Source organism: Anas acuta, chromosome 13 (assembly GCF_963932015.1).
Source record: "Anas acuta chromosome 13, bAnaAcu1.1, whole genome shotgun sequence".
Classification (NCBI taxonomy): Eukaryota; Metazoa; Chordata; class Aves; order Anseriformes; family Anatidae; genus Anas; species Anas acuta.
Window position 1 is genome coordinate 13,734,556 of NC_088991.1, and position 23,877 is coordinate 13,758,432.

At 44.5% G+C, this 23,877-nt stretch overlaps 1 protein-coding gene across 2 annotated transcripts in view; it reads right to left on the reverse strand.

The window, feature by feature from the left end:
• GPC3 (glypican 3) overlaps positions 1 to 23,877 on the reverse strand; it is a 144,826-nt gene that overhangs the window by 79,200 nt on the left and 41,749 nt on the right. For both annotated transcript variants that reach the window (XM_068697025.1, XM_068697026.1), the window contains exon 3: positions 846 to 1,540. In XM_068697025.1, coding sequence (XP_068553126.1) covers positions 846 to 1,540 — 695 coding nt within the window. The remainder of the gene's footprint in view (positions 1 to 845; positions 1,541 to 23,877) is intronic.

A 23,877-nucleotide genomic window follows, 5' to 3' on the forward strand; every position in this document is an offset into this window, starting at 1 on the left:
TTTCTGAACAAGAAAGCCTCAGTTTCTCAGGAGGCTCAGAAATTCACACAATGTGTTTTTAAAATGTCAGGTCACTCCTAATAAATAGGAAATAACCTTACCCCTGGGATTAAATGCAGCCCAAAATCGGAATGAGTTACCAATACAGGGAAAACCAGACCTCTTAGTAAATCAAGAAACATGGAATGCCACAGTATATGCCTCTACTTGGCATCTACCTGGAGGTATATTTTAGTGATGTTAAGTGATGAAGAAACAGTTTTCTATGCCGCTCCATGACCTTTGAACCACAGAAGGTCTCTTAAAGACCATCCCCCAGGATGCCCAGCACACCAGGACAAAGAGACCACAGGGTAATGCAAGTCTGGCCCCTGCTACTATAAACACATTTGAGGTTTACTACACTTCAATTTGAGGTTTACTACACTTCACATCAGAATGAGTGAGACAGGGGACACCTGGAGAGCAGGACATCCTTTAAGACCTACCCAAAGCAGGAAGAGTACCCAGGAAGAATGAAAGATGCTGGGATGTCTCAGCTCCTGATCTACTGTCCTAGCTACAAGGCTGATGCCAGAAGGAATTCACACCTTTCAGTTGTGACCAATCTAACAAGAAGTAAAGCCCTAAGATGAAGCTCAGTCCCCACAAACAGCAGTTTCAAATGCTACCAAAAGTTTTAAAAATCAGAGAACTGAGGAGGAAGTAGAGGAGCTGGAAATCAGACCATGTGATGATTTTTGGCTGGTGGAGAGGGATGGCTTGGTTACACCACATAGCGCATGTGGTATACAACCAAGCACTGCTGTGGAAAAGAGCATGAAGAACTGCAGAAAACCACTCACAGTTGATGAGAGTTTTCCTTCGTTCTTCTGCACGTAGACGACTGCGTCCCGCACCAGGGAGAAGAGGTTCAGGAGGACATGCTCCATGTCATAGATGCCGTGCATGCCTTTGGTCAGCCCCTCCAGAGAGCTGATGTACTCTCGCCAGTGGTGGTCAATCTCTACGACGCCCGCCAAGCATCCGTGCATCACTGCGCCACAGTATCCAACACAGGGCTTGGCCATGAGGAGCCCCTGGCAGTGCGAGCAGTACCACATCTTCAGCAGCGCTCGTCCACAGTCCTTGCTGAATTTCAAGTGGTCAGTAGTGTTTATAACCTCGATCCCCAGGTTGAGTGCCTGTAAAAAGACTCGCGTGGCTTGCAGTGACTTCGACACCTGCGTCATCATCATCTTAGGGTAGTTACCAAACGCTTTGAGGTCTCTCCTGGCTGCCCGCAGGCATTCAGTCATTTCTACGGAGGGATCGGGGAAGCCAGGATTAATCAAATGAGAGTAGACCAAGGGGAATAAACTGTCAAAAAATTCATTTATCATGTCATTGACACTGATGTCAGAGCCCAGTATGTACAGTGAGACATCAGTAAAAAGTTCTCCAACAAACTTAAGAGCTCTGGTCCCCATGCTCTGGTAGTGGTTCCTAAACATGCTGTTGGTGAAGTTTCTCGCATGCCGCACTACAATTTCAAAGGCTTCTGCAAAACAGAACAAAAAAAAAAGTTAAGATGATGAGATCAGAAACAGGGAGGATATTAGAACACACCAGCTGCACAGGCTGGCCCCATCCTGCCCACTTTGGCTCAAATGCCTGCCAGCAGAGATGCCTGCTGCAAAACTGACCATCAACGTCAATTTTCAGGGGAATGCATATATTCTTCAAAGACAAGCTACATTTCAAAATGGCAAAAACTATGATCTAGTTAACATTTCAGCTTTTAAAGAAAATATTGATTCAAGAAAAGGGCTAGACTGCAATTTCATTCTCTCCCTCTTCCATATTGATTTGAAATTAACAGAAGTTCTATCTCAAGACAATTCAAGACAGAGATAAATGTTTGACAAACTATATAGTGTTGAAAATCAGGAAACAGCAAATGCTGACATTCCATTATGAAAAGAAAAATATATACGAGTTTAATCACGGAGCCAACCTTCAGAACCAACTCCTCACTAAGTATCCTCAAAGTCACTTGAAAAGCCTCTGCAGCTCCATAGTTTTCCTAAATGCACTAGGATTCACTTGAGCTGCAGATCCAACATTTTATCTGCCCTGGACATGAGCTGTTCCATAGCCCAAAGGAATGCTGACAGGCAGTGACAGCATCCATCTGTGGGTGCATGGCCAGGTCGCTCCCACACACATCATGCTACACCAAGCTGCCCAGGAAGCTCAGCAGCAAGTTTCATACTGATGACTTGCAAGAAAAACCAGTGTGCGTTTTCCTCTCTCTTCCTTCAAAGAGGCAAGGACTTTCTGCACACACCTTCATGCAGCAAGCAGGAGAGCCTCCAACAACACAGTCACCCCGCAGTTATTCCTTTAATTATAGTCCTGACCAGGAGGCTTCCAAAATACCCAGCTATGTGAAGACAACCTATCTACACACTCCCCACTCCTGTCCCAGTTTGCAAGATAAAGCAATTGTAGGGGAGGCTACGAGTGCAAACTAAATTCCTTTTCTTTGGCCAAATATCACCACCAGCCTGCATCCCATTCTCCAGGGCACTGGTCATAAAATGCTAAAAATAACGAACAGCCTCTCAGCTCACAGGTCACTGACACCCTGCGATATAGCCGCTCTCAGCTGTGTCACTCTGGAAACATGCATCCAGGCTCGATTTGCATGGAAATTATTCATGTTCAATAATTAAAGGGAATGTTTAATTTTTAAAACCATAAGTGTTATTTTTTCCATTTGTTAAGCCTGAGGTGCAGCTGAGCGTGGCCTGCCGCCTCTCCACGGGGGTTTGATATCAACGTTATCACAAGCAGTGGTGAGCCCCACTGCTCGCCCTGCCTGGCCTCCGGTGTTAACCAAGACCTTTGGAAACTGCCACAGCTCCAGCTCTCCGGGCTGTTTCTCCCCAGGTGCACACACCTTGTAGACAGGGACCCGATGCTTTTTGCTGTCCCCCATACCAGCATGCAGAAAGCTACAGTGCAAGCAGCAATCAAAGCAGAAATTACCAAATAGAGGTTTTCAACCCAGCTGGTGCGTGCCCATCTCCTGGACATGCCCCTAAGGCACACACCAGCGCGTGTCACCCACAGAGCCCAGGCACGCCAAAGCAAGAGCCTGAGTGCTCTCAACACTCGCACTGCCCGAGCAAGCCCATCGCAACCATCTGCGTTCACAGACGGCAGCCATCCCTCCTTTCTGACACCACAGATTGAGGGACACAGTGGTGAAGGACACAGAGCCCGCTCCTCACGCCTCCCTCCCCACGACAGCAGGCATCTCGCTCCTCACACGTGCCGATGCAGAACATTGCAACGCTTGCCAGGCGTAACAGCACAGCCGATGCTGAGGGGTAGATGTCTGGGCTCTGACAGGAGAGCAAATTCCAGTTTTCTGCTATAGAAAGTTTTTGTTTTTTTTTTTTAAAGTTTCTTTAAATAGGGCACAGGGATTATGAAACTTTTTTTCTCCTTTATCCTCAAGAGCACCAGAATAGCTTTTGCCTCAACAAAGAGCACAAAGCACTTTTTGGGCCAGCATTTTTGACAGCACTGCAGACAGTGCCAGGATTTTCATGCTGTGCCTCACCATTCGCCTTTAACCTCTTCTCTGTTAGTTCCCTCAGAAAAAAAAAACACATCCCCTCTTCCTTCTTCTTGCTCCTCTATGCTTTGGAAGTTGTCATCAGAGCCAAGAGACCCTTCGCTGATTAGAAAAATATTCCAAACTCCTATGCAAACCTCCTACAGTGAGAAATGCTTCAGAAAGGAACTGAGAACAGTGGCGCATCAGAAGAGCATGCACACACAGTCCCAGTGCTTTAAAGGTCATGACATGCACATAATTTTTATCATAATAACTGGCTAAGAGTGTCTATTTTATGCGCCTTGGAGCCTTTGCATATAACCATTAGAGAGCACAACAGGGACTATAAAAGCATATGGAGCCTCCTGCTGCCCCATTAATAGATGCAAGAAATAATAAAACTTGGTTAAAAAAAAAAAAAAAAAAAGTCTCCCAGATCCAAAATATTTTATAACCAGCTCCCCTAGTTGCTTATTCTGAACTATTCCTCACAAAGGGCTGGCTACAAGAATATTAAACCCCCAGCCACCAGAAGTGACCCACAGCCAGACTGCGAGCACGAAGAGGCTGCAGGTTGGCGGGGCAGCGCCCTGCGCTCACGGGAGCCAGCCTCGAAGGGAGGCGAAAGGGATGCAGCATTACAGCATTACAATACAGCCCATTGCATGGGCTTCTGCTCTCTCAAAACCAACAGGCTGTATTTGCTGCCAGTAAAAGCTGCCCTGTTCATAACATGGCATTATTGGAACTCCTATTGCCAGAGGACAATTGAATCTTCTCTCTTTTTTTTCCTTCTTTTTTAATTTTTAATTTATTTCAAGGATATTTTCAAAAACTGCAATTTAAGGAAGCTAGTCTGTAGGTCTACCTGAAGCAGAATAAATACCTTAATAGGACTGGCAAAGCATAGTGACAGACTTGTACCCACTGTCCAGTACCCAATGTGCCTTGCAGCACCTACTTCACATTTTGCTCTGTCACTGTAGCTGTGCACACACAACAGAACTCAACTATGTTATAAAGTTATTTATCTGCTTTTAAATCTTTTTCTTTGGAAAAGATTTTTCTTAGCAAGAAAAAAAAAAAAAAAAAAGCTTCTGCATGGACTAAAATCTAAATAGCCTTGATCCACAAGTCTGGCTTGTGGAGATGACAGCCTGAGCTGCTACAGGCCACCATGCTGGAAAGTCCTGCCTGGGTAGCTCTTAAACACATTTCACCCACATGAAGAAAGAAGCTAAATGCATACACAAATTATACTCCAAAGCCATTTCAGCCAGCCCAGGGACAAAACCTGGGAACAACTTAACAATACACAGCATCACAGCTCTCTACCCCAGGATGGGAGGGAAGAGATAGAAGAACAATATTGTGCCAGGTGAAATCTGGGGAATTGATGCAGGACACAAGCCAGAGCATCACCAGCTGCAAAGCACCATACCTGGTACACTGGTACTGCACATCTGTTGACTAGCTCTGTCAAGGGCAGTTTGTTAGGGCTCACAAAGGATGCATGAAGCAGCTGAACCTTTACTCTAGAGCACACTTATCAGGCAACAATTGAAAAGCATGAGCTATTACGTATTATTTTTCCAGCAGGACTCCCCTCAAGCACCTGAAGAGGGATTGCAGTGGGTATGAAGGATGGACTAAGGTGCTTTCAAAGTGCAAAAGCTCCCCAGAATGCGGCACAGGGATGCATGGCCATTGCAAACTGGCAATTAGAGAAAAGAAAATAAATTGTAAAAGAGCGTAATAGTGCCCTGAGTGGGGATTATTGGCAGGAGAAGGAAATCACTGAGTTCTCAGCTCAGATAATAAAACTCTGCTGCTTAGTTAAAACACCAGCCTTCCTGAGAAGGCGCATTTGCTCCTGAGCTGCAGCTACTTCAAAGGGACTGGGGCTGGAGGAGCTCTGGATTAACCTGCTGGCTCCCCCAGGCTGCAGGCTCCAGCCCGGTCTGGGATTTGATGGGTTTATTTAAGAGATTATGTGATGTAGTCGCCTGAACGAGCAAGCATGACAAGCCATTCCCATACAACATCCCCTGGAGACTCGGCATAGCCACAGCTGAAACCCTCAGGCAGCTGTGGACACAGAGCAGCAACAGATCTGGGTGCAGACTCGCAAGCAGCTGAGGGTGTTTGGAAAGGGTGTTGCTGCTGATAAAGGGAGGCATGGCCTTCCTTTGCTCCTCTATGCCAGCTCACCAAAAAACAGCACCACCAAAACCAGCTGTGTAGCCCCAGGGAGCAGACATGGCAGTGGCCAAGCCAACTGCTCCACCTCTCCACAGCACCACAGCGAGAAGGCGTGAGCCAGCCCATAGCAGGAAGGAGGGGAAAGCAGCATCCAACGTGGTGGCCAGGTGTCAGGAGGCCAGGTATCAGGAGAAGGCTCTGTGCAGCTGGTATTTCGCTGCAAACAAGCTTCCTACATGGATAGTTGTCCGTCTCTGTGCTGCAAACCACAGAAGTCTTCTATGTAAAAGGGATGCACAAAAAAAAAAAAAAGGTGCTCTCCCTTTACTCCTCAGGATACAGATCACATTGGGAGACAACCAGGCACTGGAATCCCTACGACCATGGAAATCGTTTCCATCCTGAGGCAAAACTTGTCTCTCCAGGCAGGCTAGTAGAAAATTTTCCAGTGAATTAATGTGTTCCTAATGCAATTGCTGCATCCTGTTCGGGTCCCAGGTACCCAAACATTTAAGAATCCCATGCATCTAGAATGCTCCACCACAAAAAAAAAAAAAAAAAAAAAAAAAAGATACCACACAACCCCTGATGTTCACAGATGGAAATTTAAATGTTTATCAAGGAAATACCAAAAGTTTTTCTTTTTGTAAACTCACCAAAATATTTTCAGGCATGGCAATTGCAAAAGCAGCCATAGGCATTCACATGTAAGCGAGCTCTAGAGAAGAAAATACTTCTCTAACACCTCCAATGAATTAGACAACTTCAGACTCATTGCAACAGCCTGTATTCCTAAAAGACACAAAAGAGCTCACCAAGAGAGAAACAACTGTTTGCAATAATGGCCTGGCTGCCACAGGCAGTACTGGTGAGATGAACTGCAAGTTATTTTTCAAACAGCAGGTAATATTTATTTACAAACTTGGAAAAGGTTTTCAATACATTGAGCAGAAATGAAACAAAATCCAAGAGTTTTTCCCCTGGCAGCAGTAAGAGCAGACTCTAGATTTGTTCCTTTATGATTTACACCACAGTGCAAGTTTTTAACAACATTATCTGGAGACAAAAGCTCTTCTAGGCAGCATAATTACTTTTGTCTGTAGCAGTACAAAACCCATCAGATGGTGCCACTGCTGCTCTTACAAGGTTTGCTTCTCTGAACACATTTGGAGCTTAGGAAATGCTTCAACCCCTCCCTCTCTCCCCCAACAATAAGACAGCCTTTTGGATTACTTTTACAATATTGTCACTATAAAATTTATGGACTTAAGCTCCCAAAGCTTATGAGATTAGCTTCAAAGCATCAGTAATAAAAATTAAAACAATTTAGTTATTCTGTCTTCCCACTTTTAAGCCATCAGGGCTCACATTGTCTACCTTTTCTACATCACCATTAGACCAAGAGAGGACAGGTCGCCAGCCAGTCTCCAAATTAGAGGGGGCTCCTTTCACCTCCACGCCCACCACCCTCCTGCCTCGCATGGAAGCAGCCATGTGAGACTCTTGTGGGAGCCAAACTAGAAGTTTCCAAAGCCAGCACTGCCTACCAGCCAAAGCCAAACCATTTTGCTCAGCAGAAACCATCTTCCTCTAATTATCTGTGCCCATCAAAATGCCAAGCTCAAAATCCATTTATTTTAATTGTTCAGCTTATCTACTGCCCTGGTATTTTGAAACACGCTCCCTGTGAGTTTTCTAATAAAAATGCTGTATGCTAGCTTCTCATTATACCTACTCAAAATACTTCGAAAACGTGCTACCATTATATTCTAAGTAACTGTCTGACCACTGAGCAATCAGTCATACTGTGGCTCACCCATTTATTATTTATATCCCCATAAAAACTGTTAAAGCGGGCAGCGGAGCCCACCAGCACAAGTCCAGAGGCCAGAAGACAAGGAAATACTCGTGCCCACAGCTGCTTGCCTCTAGACCTCGCAAGCCCAGTGTGCCCAGACCAACCCTGCCTGCAGGGAGCAAGCAAAGCACAGAACTCCTCCAAGGCCCTGCAAGAAACCAACTAGAACTGACATTTCCCTGCCTCCGTTTTCATGCATGCATTTTTGTTGCATGTTTGTTAAGGTCTGTCATCAACTGCTTCCCACAGCATGCCTGTGGCTGGGCACGATGGAAGAAGCTGATTTCAGGGCTGTGCTCCCCAAGGTGCCATAGTCCAAGTGGACTTTCCAACAATAAAAACAAAACTCCTGGGAAAGATCTCTGGAAAAATGACTCTGCAGTAAAAGTCTTTTATAGGGCTTGGTATTTGAACACGTGGCTGCGGTGCTTTTGATTAAATATTTCTTGCACATCTATTGTATAATTTGCTTTTCTGAGCATCAAGTAATATTCCGCTTTGTGCTGTGACAGATGTGTGAATGCTTAGGAGATTCTTGAAAATTTAATAAAGACAAAGTTAAAAATGCAAACAGTCAAGGCTGGCACGAGTGGTGGATGAACACAATTCTTTATAAAACCAAGGGAAGAATAAGGGCCCTGAAAGGCAGGGTCAACCAAAGACATGGAAGCACAAGAAGGAAAGCAGAGAATGATTTAAGAGGCTTCTGCAGCAAAAAAAGTAGCTCTGGTTTTAGATGCAGTGGATGAACAACAGGACATTCACTGCCATAGTCCCATTTAGCAAGCAGGGGAGACCTCCCCAGTCCCGTGGCATCTTTGCACTAGGATTAGCGAAGATCTGTTTGCAGCAGGGTAGGAGAGGCTGGGGAGAGCCTCTGCCTTGTCTGGCACCATTGTAGTAGGAACTGAGATGGGGGCACGTATACAACCTACAAACTCCATGGGTCCACTATCTGCCCACCTGCATCTCCCAATTTGCCCTGTAAAGTACTTTTCAACTCCTCCACACAAGCTTTTATCCCTTGCAAGCCTGAAAAAGGAGATTTTCTGAGAGCCCCGTAAAAAGATGTTCTTCACCACAGTTGTGAGGTCTCTGCCCTCAACCCTGACAGCTCCCACCTACTGCAAAGCAGTCCCTGTCCTCCACACCAAAGATATTATTGCCAGGGAAATTGGAAAAACTTGCAGAGTATCTCATTTTGTTCTCTCTCTGTTAAATCCAAAGGATAGATGAAGGTGTCCCATCCCTGAATTCAGCTAACCCAGAGAAAACATGGTTTTGAACCCAGTTTTTCCTCTTGTGCTGGTAACCTGTCAGCCCAAAAAGAGGTAAAGCTCTTCCCATGTACCCCATACCTATAATCTGGTGCTGGAGCTCAAGGAAGGGTTAAAGAGTTCGGGTCCGAGTGTCCAGGCTCCTGTCCGTGCTGGGGCACTGGTTTAGGGGGACACCAGGCAGCCTGCTGAAGAGGCACGGCAGAGCTCAGCAATATAGGAGAGCCTGAGGACAGATAGAGCCTGCAGAGCTCTGCTTCTTGCTGGGATTTGACCTGTTTGGAAACACCCTGTGATTTGGTGAACACCCGTATCTGCGCCCACCATTTGCAGGGGGTGAACGTTGCTCCTGTGGAAGTTATTTACTGCAAAGGAGACAGTAATCTTTATCCTTGTCCAGGGCTCTCCAAAATGGCTGGGGAGTTTGCAGGAAACAAGCCGCTGATCCATACAGCAAGGCTTACTGGGGTCAGCATGGTGTTGCCTGAACACAGCCTCAGGGGAACACGCTATGGGTAGAGAGGCAGCCCAGAGTGCTGAGCTGGCAGAGCACGGGGTCAGCAGACCAGCATTTCTCTTTCAGCTGTACACAGAAATATGCACACTCCAAATATTTCATATTTTCCTCTTTCCCTCTGAAGGGGAAAAGTTAATTAAACCAATCCAACAGGACAAAATAAATGACTGAAAACAGCACTACCAGGCTTTTGTCATGCTGTAATTATATCAATAAAACGCTCAGAACTAATGTCACATCACTGGGGAACTTTCACCTTCACCATTTTTACCACAAATATTTACACTCAAATTCATATCATTGTTCTGTCTCCCATTTGCTGCAGAGATGACAATCTCCATCTACAACTCGTACTTGAAGCCAGCTGCTCGGCCAGCAAGCCCAGCCAGGCTTCTGACAGACCCCTGTGCCCAACAGTAGGAAAACCTTCAGAAACCCTGGGAAAAGTGGCATTTCTGCCCTTGATAACTGGGCACATGGACAGGTCCAGGCATTTTATTGCTGCAAAGCCACACGTTTCCTACTCCAACACAAAGTGCACACAAAGTGCATTTCTGGGAAAAAAGGAAAGAGCCACACAACACAGCACTCTGTAAACAACCCCCCCACCCCCTCCCCCAGCCACATTTTTACCAATTGGAGGCTCCAGCATCCAAATAATGGGGTTATAAAGATCGCAAAAAAAGAAGCATACCTCTTAAAAGACAAATGACGAAATGTGTTTCAAGCAAAGGACAAGTGATTCCATAAATTCCCTCTCAAATTTACAATCCAGGTATCTAACAGCCAGCTATTTAAAAAAATAATATATATATATATATACACACACACATATATATATATATATACACACATGTATATACCAATTCGTGTACTCCATTTATTTTAAAATAAAATTTATAAGCAATTTCTGAAAAATGCATGTCTAGCAAATTCCTTTATTCATCCAAATAAACGAAGGTAAGTCAAGCCACTAGGTTAAGTTCAGTTTGCATCAAAAAAATTGAAAAAAAGTCTTTAAAAGTGCATTGGTCTCAGTCACTTTACAGCAAGGCAGATCTGAGGCTGGTTTTCCAGGCTCCCTTTCATTTCAGCAGGCTTTTATCAGTCTGTTAAGTCTCCAACAATGGAGAGCAGACTATTTATTTAAGAAGCAAATTCCTTCCTTTTATAATCTCTCCTGGCCAAATTCTCTTTTAAGTTATCTCAACTGTCTGATGAAAAGCAAATGGCAGAAAATCAGTTCTTGATCCCTATAGTAACATGAAGGGCTTGCACTTATTTAAGGGCACCTGTTGACCATTTTTAAATCACTCCAGTAACAAACCCTTTATTTCTGATTTCTGCTTCCTACCTGTGCTCGCAGAAGTCGGAAAAGACATTTGCTCAGTAACTGATTTAAAAGCAACGAACATCAGTGTAATTCTCTTCCCCTAAAGGGTTGCTGTTCCCAAGACAGAGCAATGCCCAGGCTCTCAAAAGCAATTTAGAGATTTTATTAGAGATTTTAGATGGATTTTGTCTCAAGATATCTGAGAAGGACAGGGACTTCCTACATGGAAACTAGAGCGTGGATCATTTCAGCAGCACAAGTGCAACCACCCTTCCGATGTGCCCTGGCAGCAGCCAACTCCCTGGACTCACACAAAATACCTTCACAGCATCATGCTCAAAATGAAGCCTGGCTATCCGAGCCCATAGTCTGTCTGAAGAGATGCCATGGGGTCACACATGATACCAAATCCACATCAGCACCATTACAAAAGTGCTCAGAAAACCCCAGACACACAAATCCCAAGTACATATGGCCCAAATTTCCAGACTTAGCACTTCCCAACAACTAGTTTCACTTCTTTCCTTCCTACCTATGCAGTACCTTGAGTTGAGCTGCCCCTTATTTATTTATTAAGTGATGCATGGGCAGGCCACTGTCCAGGGAAGCAGCAGCAGCAGGTGAGACATCACATCCTGGTGGCACCACTTTGTCCCACGGCCAGGCCATCCCCAGCATCCCACGTCCCAGCTGGTTCCTGTATTCCCCTTGGCCTGGCACAAAGCCCTGTTTTGATTAACACTCATTTCCAAAAAGGAAATATTTTATTGTCTCCTTACTTCCTCCTGTAAAAGTGAGGCAGCCGCTGTAACAGGAGCACACGATTACAATTTGGCTTTCAAGCACAGGGCTCACAAACACTGCTGCCAGAAATCGATCCAAGGCTCCACCGCCCGCTCCAGACGGGCTTTCTTTCAAGAACATGAATAATCCCCTGCAAAGTAATGGCACTATTCATCTCTCGAAAGTTCCTCACAGGCGTAAATCCCTTGCTGAAGAAGAGGCCACGTGTTCAGCCGACTTCCCAGTAAATTAAAATTCAGCTTGTTCTTTTTCTAAAGAGAAACACAGAGTATTGATCAATAAATTTACCAAAAGTTATATGGCAGCTGGTTTCCTCAGTAATAGAGCAACCACTGCTCAGACATGGTTTAACACATAATCTCCAGATCAATATAACTTTTGATTTATAAGTAACGATAACAAAAGGAGCAAGGACAAATATGCTTGCAAAAAGTAAACACTTTCTCCAAAGGATACTTCCAGCGTAATCCTTTCAAAATAAAGACTGCATATTTCAAAGGCTGCATGTGGAAAGAACACAATATATCGCCTAACAAAATTAAATATTCATCCTCATCACTACAATGTTCAGACTTGTGCATTCTTCAGCTCTGCAGAAGTGCTGATTTCATACAGCGCCTCTGAGTACAGCATTTACCTCCAGAAGACACAGGCATGCTTCTTGCACAGACAGACACGGGCAATGCACTAAGCAGGTAATGGCATTTACACCAGCACAAGTTGTGACAGTAGTCAGCAGAGAGGTGGAAAAAGTAGTTCCCTCCACCAAGAAGTGACCCCCTTGGTAGCGTTTGCTAAGCATTAGCTTCTCATAACTATAGAATCTGTTTTTCTCAAGAATAATTACTGGACTCACTACCTTTTTGAACACTTCTGCAGAAGGTATTTCCTTATTTCAAGTGTTCTGTTTATTATGGAGCCTTTCCAAGGCATGAAAAACACAGGTCAGAGAGGATAATAAATCCCATCACCTGACAATTTTTTCAATTACTGCGCATGTTAAAATAATGCTACCACAAATAGGTTGCAAGAGATATGCTGAAAAATCCATTAACTTACTGTAAATCTATTTAAGTTGGGGATTCACGCCTTGCAGAATTTTACCATTAGTCCTGGAAATTAGTTTATCACTGGACAGGGAAGTATTGAGCCCTTGAGGGTCATTTCAAAGACATGCAGTACCCACAACCTGCGTAAGAAGACCTCAATTCAGGCAAGCAGGTATTTAATGCTTTAGTGAATCTCTAAGTAAGTGCTCACATGCTTCCCTGTACATACACCACCAAATAAAAGAGCAAATTTCTTTTTCTAAACCTCCACATTGATTCTCCTCCCTTCCAGTACCTCCCAAGGCCTCCACTTCCAGTGGAAGCACTAAAACCTCTAGGAGATTACAACAGCATATGTACACTTCAGTTGCTTTAGAAACCAACATCTGATTTATTTATTTTTTTTGTATCCACAGAGAGAAGAAAAATCAGGAGAAAGAGCTCAGGTTCAAATTCGAGATTACTGATTCAAATGCAACTGTATTCCCTACCTGAAGCCCACCTGTGTTCTTGCCAGGAATAACACTTTTCCCTCAAAAGCTATTCTTTGTTGACTTCTTGTCAAGAATCAAAAAAAAAAAATCATTTCCTGTGAGGTCTGCACTTAATTGACTGGCTCAGGCATGTCATAGATGGATCCTTCTTGATAACACAGTAATGGGAGTTTTTACAGCCTCTAGAGATAGGAGAGGAGCCAGCCCATCTTCTGCTATCTGAATTGATCATTTGCTGTTCCTCCTCCGATGGCACCAGCACAGGGGAGCTCACATTTTCCTGTCAGCATCCACCCAGGCTGAGCCATTGCAGAGCCTCCTCCCACACAAGCAGTATGAAAGAGGCTGGGGGAAAATGAAAGAAATTAAAATCTGGCAGCCGAAAGCTCTGCCCACATCCCTGACATCTCTCTGGAAGTCCATACGGCTTCATTATCTCAATCTAACCTACAGGGCAGGCGAAAGCTCTGATCTGCGGCTGGACCTCTCTTGGCTGAGCTGTGGCTGAGTTTGAAGGACACACAAAAGACCCCTGGGAAGAGACCAAGACACCTGCAGGCCTGCAACTGGCACCATGAACAAAGCTGGCTCCCACCACACGTGAAGAGGGCCAAACATCCCCTTTGCAGACAGTATCCCATTTTTATACCAAAATTCATCTTCCCATTTGAAATAAATGGCACTCTTCTGCACATCCTTGCTTTTCTGGAAAGTTTCCAGCTTTTCACACTTTTTCCCTGAGCATCCCCCAGCAGAGCCTTGGGCTGCACTTCCAGAAGCAGCAGCTCAGATCAGGTCCAGGGAGATGTAGGCCTTTCTCTGCAAAACCCAAAGTCAGGGCACGAAGCACCTCCCTCAGCCCTCCCTGCATCCACCAGCCCGTTCTGCTGCTGTTGGGTGCTGCAAAACTCTCTCCTTCTTCTGCTGCCAACTTGATGGCATTTTATGTACCCAAGAAATCTAAACTGCAATAAAACCACAGTGACAAAAATAAAACTGGCTATGGAAAAAGTGGTTGCTGCTCAGAGTGTCTGTGTGGGGAGTACATTAAAAGCCGGCTGGAGCAAAGGCCATTAAAGTTTGCAAACATGCAGCTCTGTGCAAACTCCTCCCAGACACCAAGCCTCCACCTCGGCCCAGACAAAGAGCCCATGGACGCCAGAGCTGCAGAACCTCCTCATAAACACTTTCATTTTAAGCCAGTTTAACTGAAAAAGGTCAAGACCAGTAACAGCACAACATGTGTTACTGGTTAAACAAAGTTAGCAGCTATCAGTTAAACAAAGAGCACTTAGACAAAAACCAAATCAAAGATCCTCTGTATTTCAGGCACCCAGATGAATCTCTAATACCCTACTAAGCCTCTGCGCTTTATGTGCAGTCTCCATGAAGTCTGCACAGATTTTTTTAAATGTAAAAGCACATGAATAAATTAACCATCCAGGTAAAGAAAGTAAAACTGAAAAAAAAAAAGGTAGCAACATAAAAAGCTAGAAGTGTCATCTCTGCTGCCCGCAGTTAACTGCTGTTCCTGAAATCCCATCATAAAGTATCATCTAATTACCAGCCAATTTGTATATATAGCAGATAAACTATTTTCCTCCCCTGATAGCTCAAAGGGAGATGCATATTAAACAGGTCTTTAATAAGAAAGCTTGCTCTTTGCAGGGAGAATGTTTTCATACCATATCACCTTGGGAATGTAAATATGGTCAGGATTCAAACCAGCGTATTCCCTACTCCAGTAAATGAGATTTGTGGAAAAGTTTCATCTTTGACAAAAGCTGAATCTGTTGTCAGCCACTGGAACTGCTCTCACTTCTTGGAGAATCTGTTTTCCTGAAAACCCAGCTTTGGGCAGAGCAGCTAACATGCTAAGCTCAGTTTGGAATTAAAAACCAAAACAACCTAGGCCCTCACTGCTGTGGGAAAAAGATCGAAAATGTGACCCATAGCACTGGAAAACAAGAAAGGCAAATTAAGTAAAACCTCACAAAGTATCATTTTTCAAACTTGCCAATTTTAATGCTGATCACATTGTTCTTAGGACTTTAATCATGATTTTGTAATGCCCCGAGGTTATGGGAACTGAAAACCACATGCTTCCACTCAAATGAGACAGCAAAACATTTTGCAAATTCATCTTTCATATGAAGAATGCTCATGTTTCATCTTAATCTTTACCTCCCTGCTAACACAAAAATTTACCAAAGTCTCACTAAGACTTACTAGCTTAATGTAATGGATAAGTGCTACAAAAAATCATTTCCCCCTCCCCCAGAATATTAAGGTAACTCTACTCTGATTTGAGGGAATCCCAACCTTTGCTTTTATAAATGAAAAAAACTGAGTGGTTTTCAGACACAGGGGGCTTATCCTTCCCTGGTTCCCAGGCTGATTCACAATTTATACAACAGACTTAACAAGTGGCATGTAAGCACAAGATGCTATTTCAAACTGCCCCAAACCGCAGATGATTCCTACCAGATGCAGTGCTTCTTACTGGGGTAATTAGAAGCCTGAAAATTCACATGCTTTCTTGACAACAGCTGAGCAAAGCAGGAGCCGGTCAGGCACAGCCCCCAGCAGGACTGGAGCTTCCCATCCTCCCCACCCCGGGAAAGTGGGCATCACTCACTGAAACAGCCAAATTTCAACTTTCACATCCAAAGCTAGAAAAGGAAAATTAAGTAGAATAAGGAAATTTTCCCTTACTCTTGACTAAATTATCATCTACAGTTCGTGACCTAAACAAAATGTTTCTGCTGGCCTAAGCAGCATTAAAGCAATGCAAACTGGACAGAAAAAAAGGAGTTAGCAAGTGGCAGAAAAAATTGCAGGTTGGTGTTTAGGAATGCATGCAGCAGGAAAAAAAAAAAAAAAAAAAGAATTACAGGAAACATTATGGTCTCCTCTCTGAGCTGTGCTGCTTCATATTTTCTGCTGTCAAATTGGAAATTAAAGATGAAAATCCCTCATAAGTGGGTACACTTATACCAACACCAACAGGCTTTTACACCACTTTGTCACCCATGCAAACAGCACTGAGCAGAGAGGTGTATCTGCAGCCCTGAGAAGAGCAAGGCCAGGCCTCACATGGAATATATATGATAGCAATTTACTTCTGTACATCAAAAATCAGAATAATTGATTTGATAACTGTAGATGTCAGCGACACTCACTGTAGAAGGTGAGTATTTCAAAAGGTACTTTGACATCAATTTGACTGCACACACACTTCCTCCAATGCAAATACAAAAAAAAAAAAAAAAAAAGGGTCTGGCTTTAATTACCAGCCACGTGCAAGCCAAGCCATGGCTCAGTGTGGATGCGATTTGCAGCAGCCACCTTAAGCCACATGTGAAGGGCTCTCAGGCCAGTGGGGAGCACGTCCCCACCAGCACCCACACATCCCACGCAGCACAGGGCTACTGGGGAGGAAACTCTTCCATGGTGGGACCACCACAGCATCTTCTGCAAAAGACCAATGGCCACCACCAGCTAGGAAAGGCTTGTTTCACTGACAGGCCTAACTGGAGAGATTTGTTTGTGCTTAGGATGGATAAAAAGATGGAGGAGGACACTGAAAGTATTTGTAAATTTGTTCTATTTTGGTACTTCAAGCCATGTAAACAAACCAAACATCACTTCCATTCCTCACTGGGATGACCAGAGCTGTTTTCTTAAGACATGCTTCCACTGTTTTTCTCTCCATCAAGAAAGTGAACTAGGCAGTAACATCACCTAGAAAGCAGCAAAAAAACAAACAGAAAGGCTGAGCTGCTTCTCACCCTTTGCATGCCTGTGCAAACCTACCCCTACAGCACTCCACTCTTCTAACAGCCCAGACCTGAAATTTTAAAACCCTGTCTGCAGGGAGAATTAGACTGGATTTATTGCAAACACCTCCTCTGGACACTTGTAAAGCAATCTGAGAGCACCTAATGGATTTAGGATTTAGCTAAATTGGTGCAACACAATAAAGAGATTAAGAGCATGGTCAATCACAAGTGATTGAGTTAGAGCATCCATAAAAAGCTGCCAGCCACCAGCAAGGTCCAAGAGTAATAGCTGAGGAGAGAAGAAGGGGAGCAAAAAGGCAACTCAGACAGCAGGATGACAGTGTACGCACAGAGGGAAACTCAGAGTGCCTGACTGGCCAGCAGCAGCGTGACACACCTGGAGGTGGGATGCAGCACACCATCTTTCCCCCACGAAGTATATTGTCCAAGTCCATCTGCACAGGAAAGAACTCAGTACATTCCTTTAATACCAATAACTTGATTTTATTTTTGGAAAACATAGCTAAAGAGAATAAATAAATCTAATACAGTGCGCTGTGGCAGCTGCCAGATGCAGCCCCTTGCTGCAGGAGAACCATGTACATAAATATCTTCAGGATCTAGCCAAGCACTTGTAGGACCATCTCAAAGCTTCACTTGACCTCACCACGTTTCACCAAAGAGTGTCACAACAAAACACTCCGTAGGGCTCAGTCCTAGAATTTTGCATGCCCTTTAAGTGCAAGGTCATTCTGAAGCTCTGAGGGGCACGTTTTTCTAGCTTTCACTGGGTCTTTCCATGAACTTCCCAGAATCCTCTTACCCCCAGTCCACTTGGGCACACATTGCTGGTGGGATGCACAGCCTCTTGCCTGGCTCTCCCTCCACTTGCCTGGTTATCCCTCCAGCTGCCGTGACAGGGTCCGGAGAGGTCTTTGGGTGGCAGAAAGTGATTCAGCTGTGGAAACTACAGCAGCAACCTCCATCGGCACTTAACAGCTCAGCATTACCTTATGCTGGCTGCAGCGTGCTCCAGCCCAATTTCTAAGAGAAGGCTTACAAAAAGGTTTGTCATAATTTAGTCTTTTGGCAGTCCAGGAAAAAAAAAAAATTGCACCGTATTCTGGTCTCATGTTCACAAAGGCTCTACACGCGAGCAGAGCCAGCCTCTTCCTAGCAATCTATCAATCACACTACTTGCCGCACCATTTGTTTCTGAGCAAACAGAAACACTAATAGCCTTCCTCCTAAGCCACTGAAACTGTAAATCTTTAGTTCAAAGAAGTCCTATACTGTTTCTATTTGTCCTTACCAAAATAGAAGCTATCTTCATTTCAGAAGAAACCACTCGTATTTCATAGTCTCAGAATAATTATTTTTCAAACAAGTTGTAATGAAAAGCTTCCCCAATACATAACTCCATTTCCAAGTGAGAACACAAGTATCCAAATATTTTGGTTGTTGGAATTATATAATAATAGCCTAGCTTATAGGTTCATTTTGTATCAAACTTCGTGAGGCTTCCAGGCATTTACACCGCCAGCTCTCCTTCCCTTACTGTAAAATCTTTTTTATTGACAATTCAATCATGTCAGGTTTGGAACAGTAGACGCACTGATTTGATCAGCTATCATTGGATTTACAATGTATAAATGACAGCACCATATCTGGCCTGAGTCTCAAGCAGCTACCTTTTATCGATTTATATTCTACCAGCAAGGAAGAAAAATTGCAGCACAATGTAGTGGTATAGTCTGAGATCAATACCAATTTTTTTCTTAATGACACGAAGGCTAAGATAAGGACAGCATAAGTCAAAGCCAGACAGATCAAATTTGCCCGATATCCCTTTCAATTACCGAGGCACATACACAGGGATATGTAACATTAAAGCTGATAGGAACATTATCAAAACGGTTTAAAGTTACAAAAGGCTTACGAGGTTGCCTAACATCTCCACTGGCCCCAGAAGCCATGTCGGACAGGGCTGGCAGGGCAGCTGACCTAACAGGAGCCCAAGGTGCCTGGCCCCACCGGCCACCACATTCCCTGGGTCAGGCTGCCCAGAGCGTGCAAAACCAACCCTGCCACCAGCAGCTCGGTGCTAAGCCCGTTAGCAACAGCTGTGGTGACTAATATTTGCCCCATGGACACATCTGTGAGCAAAGCCTTATGGCTGGGCACCACTGAAGCACGCTTATTGCTGGAGCATCACTGATGCAGATAAAAGGATCACGCAAAATAGTGACAAGTAGCATCTGAGTACTCCTCTTAGGTCTTTTCATAGTGTCTAGTGCTGGCCCAGGAGAAGCAGAGGGCCACCTTCTCACCTCTCAGCAAACAAGGCACCATCCCAGCACAGGAGGAGGGAGGGTGCATGAGCAGTTGTTCAGATGCTGCCCCAGTCACCCTGAGCCTGTGTCGCCCATAGGACCATATTTCTCCTGGCCACAAGAAGAAACTGGTCAGGTGTTCCTCTTCCCTACCACACTGCGTGGACAGGCACCACACTGCCCAGGCAAGCTTCCAGCAGCTGCATAAAGCACCAGGCACAGCCTTTGGAATTTGGGCTCTTAGAGATAATGCATCTCTCTTGAGATCCAACTCATCAATAATAGAAAACCCTTAATTATTCCAGTAGTCTCAACATTTCATAGATTCAGTTGTTACTTAATGAGAAGTTGTGAGCAAGCCCTTTCTTCATTAACACTTCTGTGATGCACAGTAAAAGAAACTTCTTAGACTGAACCCTGCACGTTTAGACAGCTTAAATTCCCGTTCTTAATTGGCAGCTGGGAAGCAGGGCTGTCATGATTTATACGTCTTCTCTACAACAAGTTTTGATAATTACAAGTTCTGAGCAGCTCATGATTAATCTATTTGCACCATATGAATTACAAGCCCAAACACACTTGGAAATTTAAATTCTCATGCTAGCTCATATAGATGCAACGTGACAGTGAAATGGATCGCAAAGTGTAAGTCAGCTTGTGACTGCCATCACTACAATGGTCCCTGAAATTATCCAAATAAAACTAGTTTGGAAGATTTTTTTTTTTTTAAAGTTTTCATTTCTTCTTTTCTGGAGGCAGAAAAGGGCAAAAGCACTTAGATAATTATTAATTTATATGACCTTGATGCGTATGCATTCCTCATAGCTCTTTAAAATGCATTTAGAACAGCTGGTGTAAAAGCACGTTTAACCAAGGTGTCTGTGCCCATGCACACAGTTAACAAGAAAACATTAAAAAAGGGAAGTGGGAAGGAAATCAAAAGACTTGTTGATTACTCCTGTAAAACTAAACACCCCTTTCACCCAGCTGATGCAGACTGCCCGGTGCTGCAAGCTTGCACACAGTGCTGACTGGGGCAGGAAGAGAGGGGCAGCTTCTGGCCACAGAACCACAGCAGCACTACCTAACACCAAGCGGGTCTGCACAGCACCTGGCATTGGGTGTATGTGAACCACTCTGAAAAGCATGGTGGGCAGAGGAAGGACCCAGGCCTGCAGATTCCTCTGAAGCAGGCTTAGTGGGATAAGAGCTATGCATTCGCAGCCCTAGGTGCAGGTTGCAGCACCAAGGAATGAAAAAAGGTAAAGGAAGCTGCCAGACCCGCTCGCATTTCCAGCAATTTTCAAAAGAAAAGCACTTTAAATGCTTCATATTGATGCATGTTCCTTCCGCAGATGGAGCCATCACACCACCATGTCCCAGGGCAGGCAGCAAAGCCCAGAGGTGACCAGGGACAGGAGTCCCCAGAGAAGGGCAAAGGACCAGCCACTGCACCAACAGCAGCTGTGACACCACGCAGTGTCCCCACCCAAGCACATACAGGACAGCTCTGATGGAGGCTGTGCAGGACAAGGCGCTCCAGGCACTTCACAGTTCCAGCACAGCCCTCATGGTCCTGCTCCATGTTCCCTTGCACATGCTGCAGGGTCTAACACTAAGATTTTCAGAGACAAATTGGAATCGGGGATAGCTCTTACCCCCGGATTCAGCAGGTACCTACAGCCTGTCTAAAAATCCTCAAAAGCACAGGGATCAGCCACATCCCTAAATTCTCTAACTTGGGCAGCTACAATTCAGCCTCAGTGTTTGACATCAGGCCAGCTAGAAATTACAGACACACATCCCCCTCCCTCTTCCCCAAATTTCCAACTTTTTTCAGAGAATAATTTGAATATAACATACACAGCATGTGAGCTAGTGTTGGATTTTTTTCCCCTTCCCTTCAAGATCATTACAATCCCTCCAATAAGTCAGCATGTCCTTTTAGTGCAATTACTCTGAAAAAATCACCATGCAGTTGTGGAACTTTTCATTTGACAGTGGCCACGTTCCAAAAGCTACTGGAAAATGTTACTTCCACTCTGAAAAACAAACACTGATTTTTAATTGCCTAAAAGCATAAGACAATTTCCAATTCTGTTCAGAGATTTTTTTTTCTTTGGAATAAATATTTATTAGTACCTACATCCCGCCTATTTAGTCATTTTAGTCATTTACTTTTTAAAAAAAATATGCACATTTTAAAATGGATTTGCTTTTTCTCCATCATAAAAAATGCAGGCTACATTTCTCATTCATGAGGGTTTCATTTTTAATCTGCCATCTCAGACAGGTTTGGTCTGCATTTATGGCGAGGACAGGCATGAGAAAAATAAAACTTAGCTTTTAGAAGAAAGATTGAAAAAAATTAAATAAACTCCAAGTCTACCCACTGTGTTTGCCTCAGAGAATCCCAGAAGTCCTTGTGGCAGCAGATGCAATTTGATGCTCATACTGGGTCCTTGAATCTCATTGTTCCCAGAGCACATTAACTTGACATTTCAAAATATTGTTTTTGAAAGCCATTCTAACATTAAGAAGTTCCTGGCTATTTCTGATCTTCAGGGCAGCAATAGAAACGAGGGTGGTAATTAATTTCTCCTCCCCCCAAAAAAAATAAAAAGTCAACCTCTAATAAAAGCTGTCCCTGGAAAATGGCAAAGTGAACACTGAAACAGAGACACACGGTACACGTCGTGGCCGTGCCAACTCTCCGTTCATCAAGCAGCACGGCGCAATGCCGGGGTGTACAGCTCTGTCCCAGGTTTGGGGCATACCTTGCATGCAGAGCACATCAGCCCAGGCTCCCCTGTTCGCCAGCTCCCTCGGTCCCTGCAGTGAGAGGCTGGCACAACAGTGTTGGGCAAAGGCTGTTGTTTGGCAGCAGCTGCCTCCCAAGTAACAAGTGCCAGCATGCAATGTGACAAGGAAAAGGCATCTCTGTCCTGCACATTCAGGAGCTCCAGCCCCTCTCTGGACAAGGAAGGAGCTGACTCCATCCATGGGCCATGCAAGAGTTTGGTTTGTTTTTTGTTTTTCTTTTCAATTGTTTGTTGGTTGGTTTTTTGTTTGTTTAGAGACTTACTTGAGCCCATTATTTTAATAGATTTGTCCAGGACTTGTCCTCCTCTTGGAACCTCTGCCCCAATACAAGACATTCAGACAAAAGGAGCTGAACACACATTAACCACAAGAAAAGCAACAAGCACTTTTTGCTAGCCGATGGCAAAACGGTGCCACCCACCTGAGCAGGCTGCATCATACCTAGGTGCTGCACCACTGCACCCTTGCAAGGAAGGCTCGATTTCTGCCCAAACCAGATCCAAAGCTCTGCATGTTTCCAGGCAGTAGCACCAGGGTCACAAGCCACACCAGCTGCCAGGGGAGCTGTCTAGGGGTAAGGAAGTGAAACTAGAAGCCATGAGTGCTTGCATGCCCTCTGGGGAAACTGGGGGAACATGTGCTCCTTCAGTGTGCAGAGCAGTTAATTCCCAGGGGGCTGCACTGCAGGAGGGCTGATAGTTTATTAAAAGCTTTCATACAATTTCTGTATTCTTCCTTTCCTCCGCCAGAACCACGATGCCAAAGTATTACAGATAAAAGTTACAGCTAAAACAATTCATTAACTAATAAAACAGCATTAGAACAACTAATAATATTTTGCAAGAAATCTGGCTGCCTGATAATTACCTAAAAAAAAACAAAAAAAAAACTGAGGTGTAAACAGTTGCAGAACAATGCCACAAAGTGCAAGTCAGGACAGCCATGTGGGGCAGAGCCAGGTCTCAGATACATTATTACTCAATTCCCTGGGGGAGGACCTCAGCCCATTAAACCTGGAGCCCAGTTCCGAACCTATGCAGCAATTGCATCAATCATAGGGCATCTGTGGCTGCCAACAAGAGCTGAGGGAACAGCCAGAAATTATCATGCCTGCCTCCTTCAAGATCTGCTCCATGCTTGCCCGGTGCTTCCTTCTGACCTCCACATCCTCCTGCTAGTCCCCTGCTGGTGGAGGACACATCCACTTGACACGTGCCCAGGATGACCCACCTCTGAGCTCTTCTTCCCTGCATCTTGCTGGTTTTGCACCTCTTCCCCAAGGGCTCAGTTCTGAAGCAAAGCAGAAGACTAGCACATTGAACAAAAAGACAGCATGCCTTTTACACTGGGAAAAAAAAAAAAAAAAGAGGAAAAATCTCGCTCCTGTGTTGCCACAAGTCTGAGGCATCTTTCACCTTGTTTGCTTCGACTGCATCACCGTCAGTACTTCCTGAACAGAATGGTGAATGTAACCTTGCAGGTTGGCAACTGCAGATCTACTGCATTTAAAAATAAGCATTTTGCAGTCTTGCAGAGGGATGCCATGGTGATTTTATCACCGACATGCTGAAGAATGCCCAGGGCTAATAAGCTGCTAAGAGAATTACTGGAAACTTGCCTCGGCAGGAATCTCTTCCTCATCTCTCCAAGAAAAAGCCCACTGATCAAACGGCAGCCCAGCAGCACCATACACAGAGATTTTTAATATCCTTCTGGCTGCAAAAGGGACCTCAGAGCAGGTAAGCTAGGCCACTATGCAGCACAGAACTGACATAGTCAGAACTGCCATAGGGAC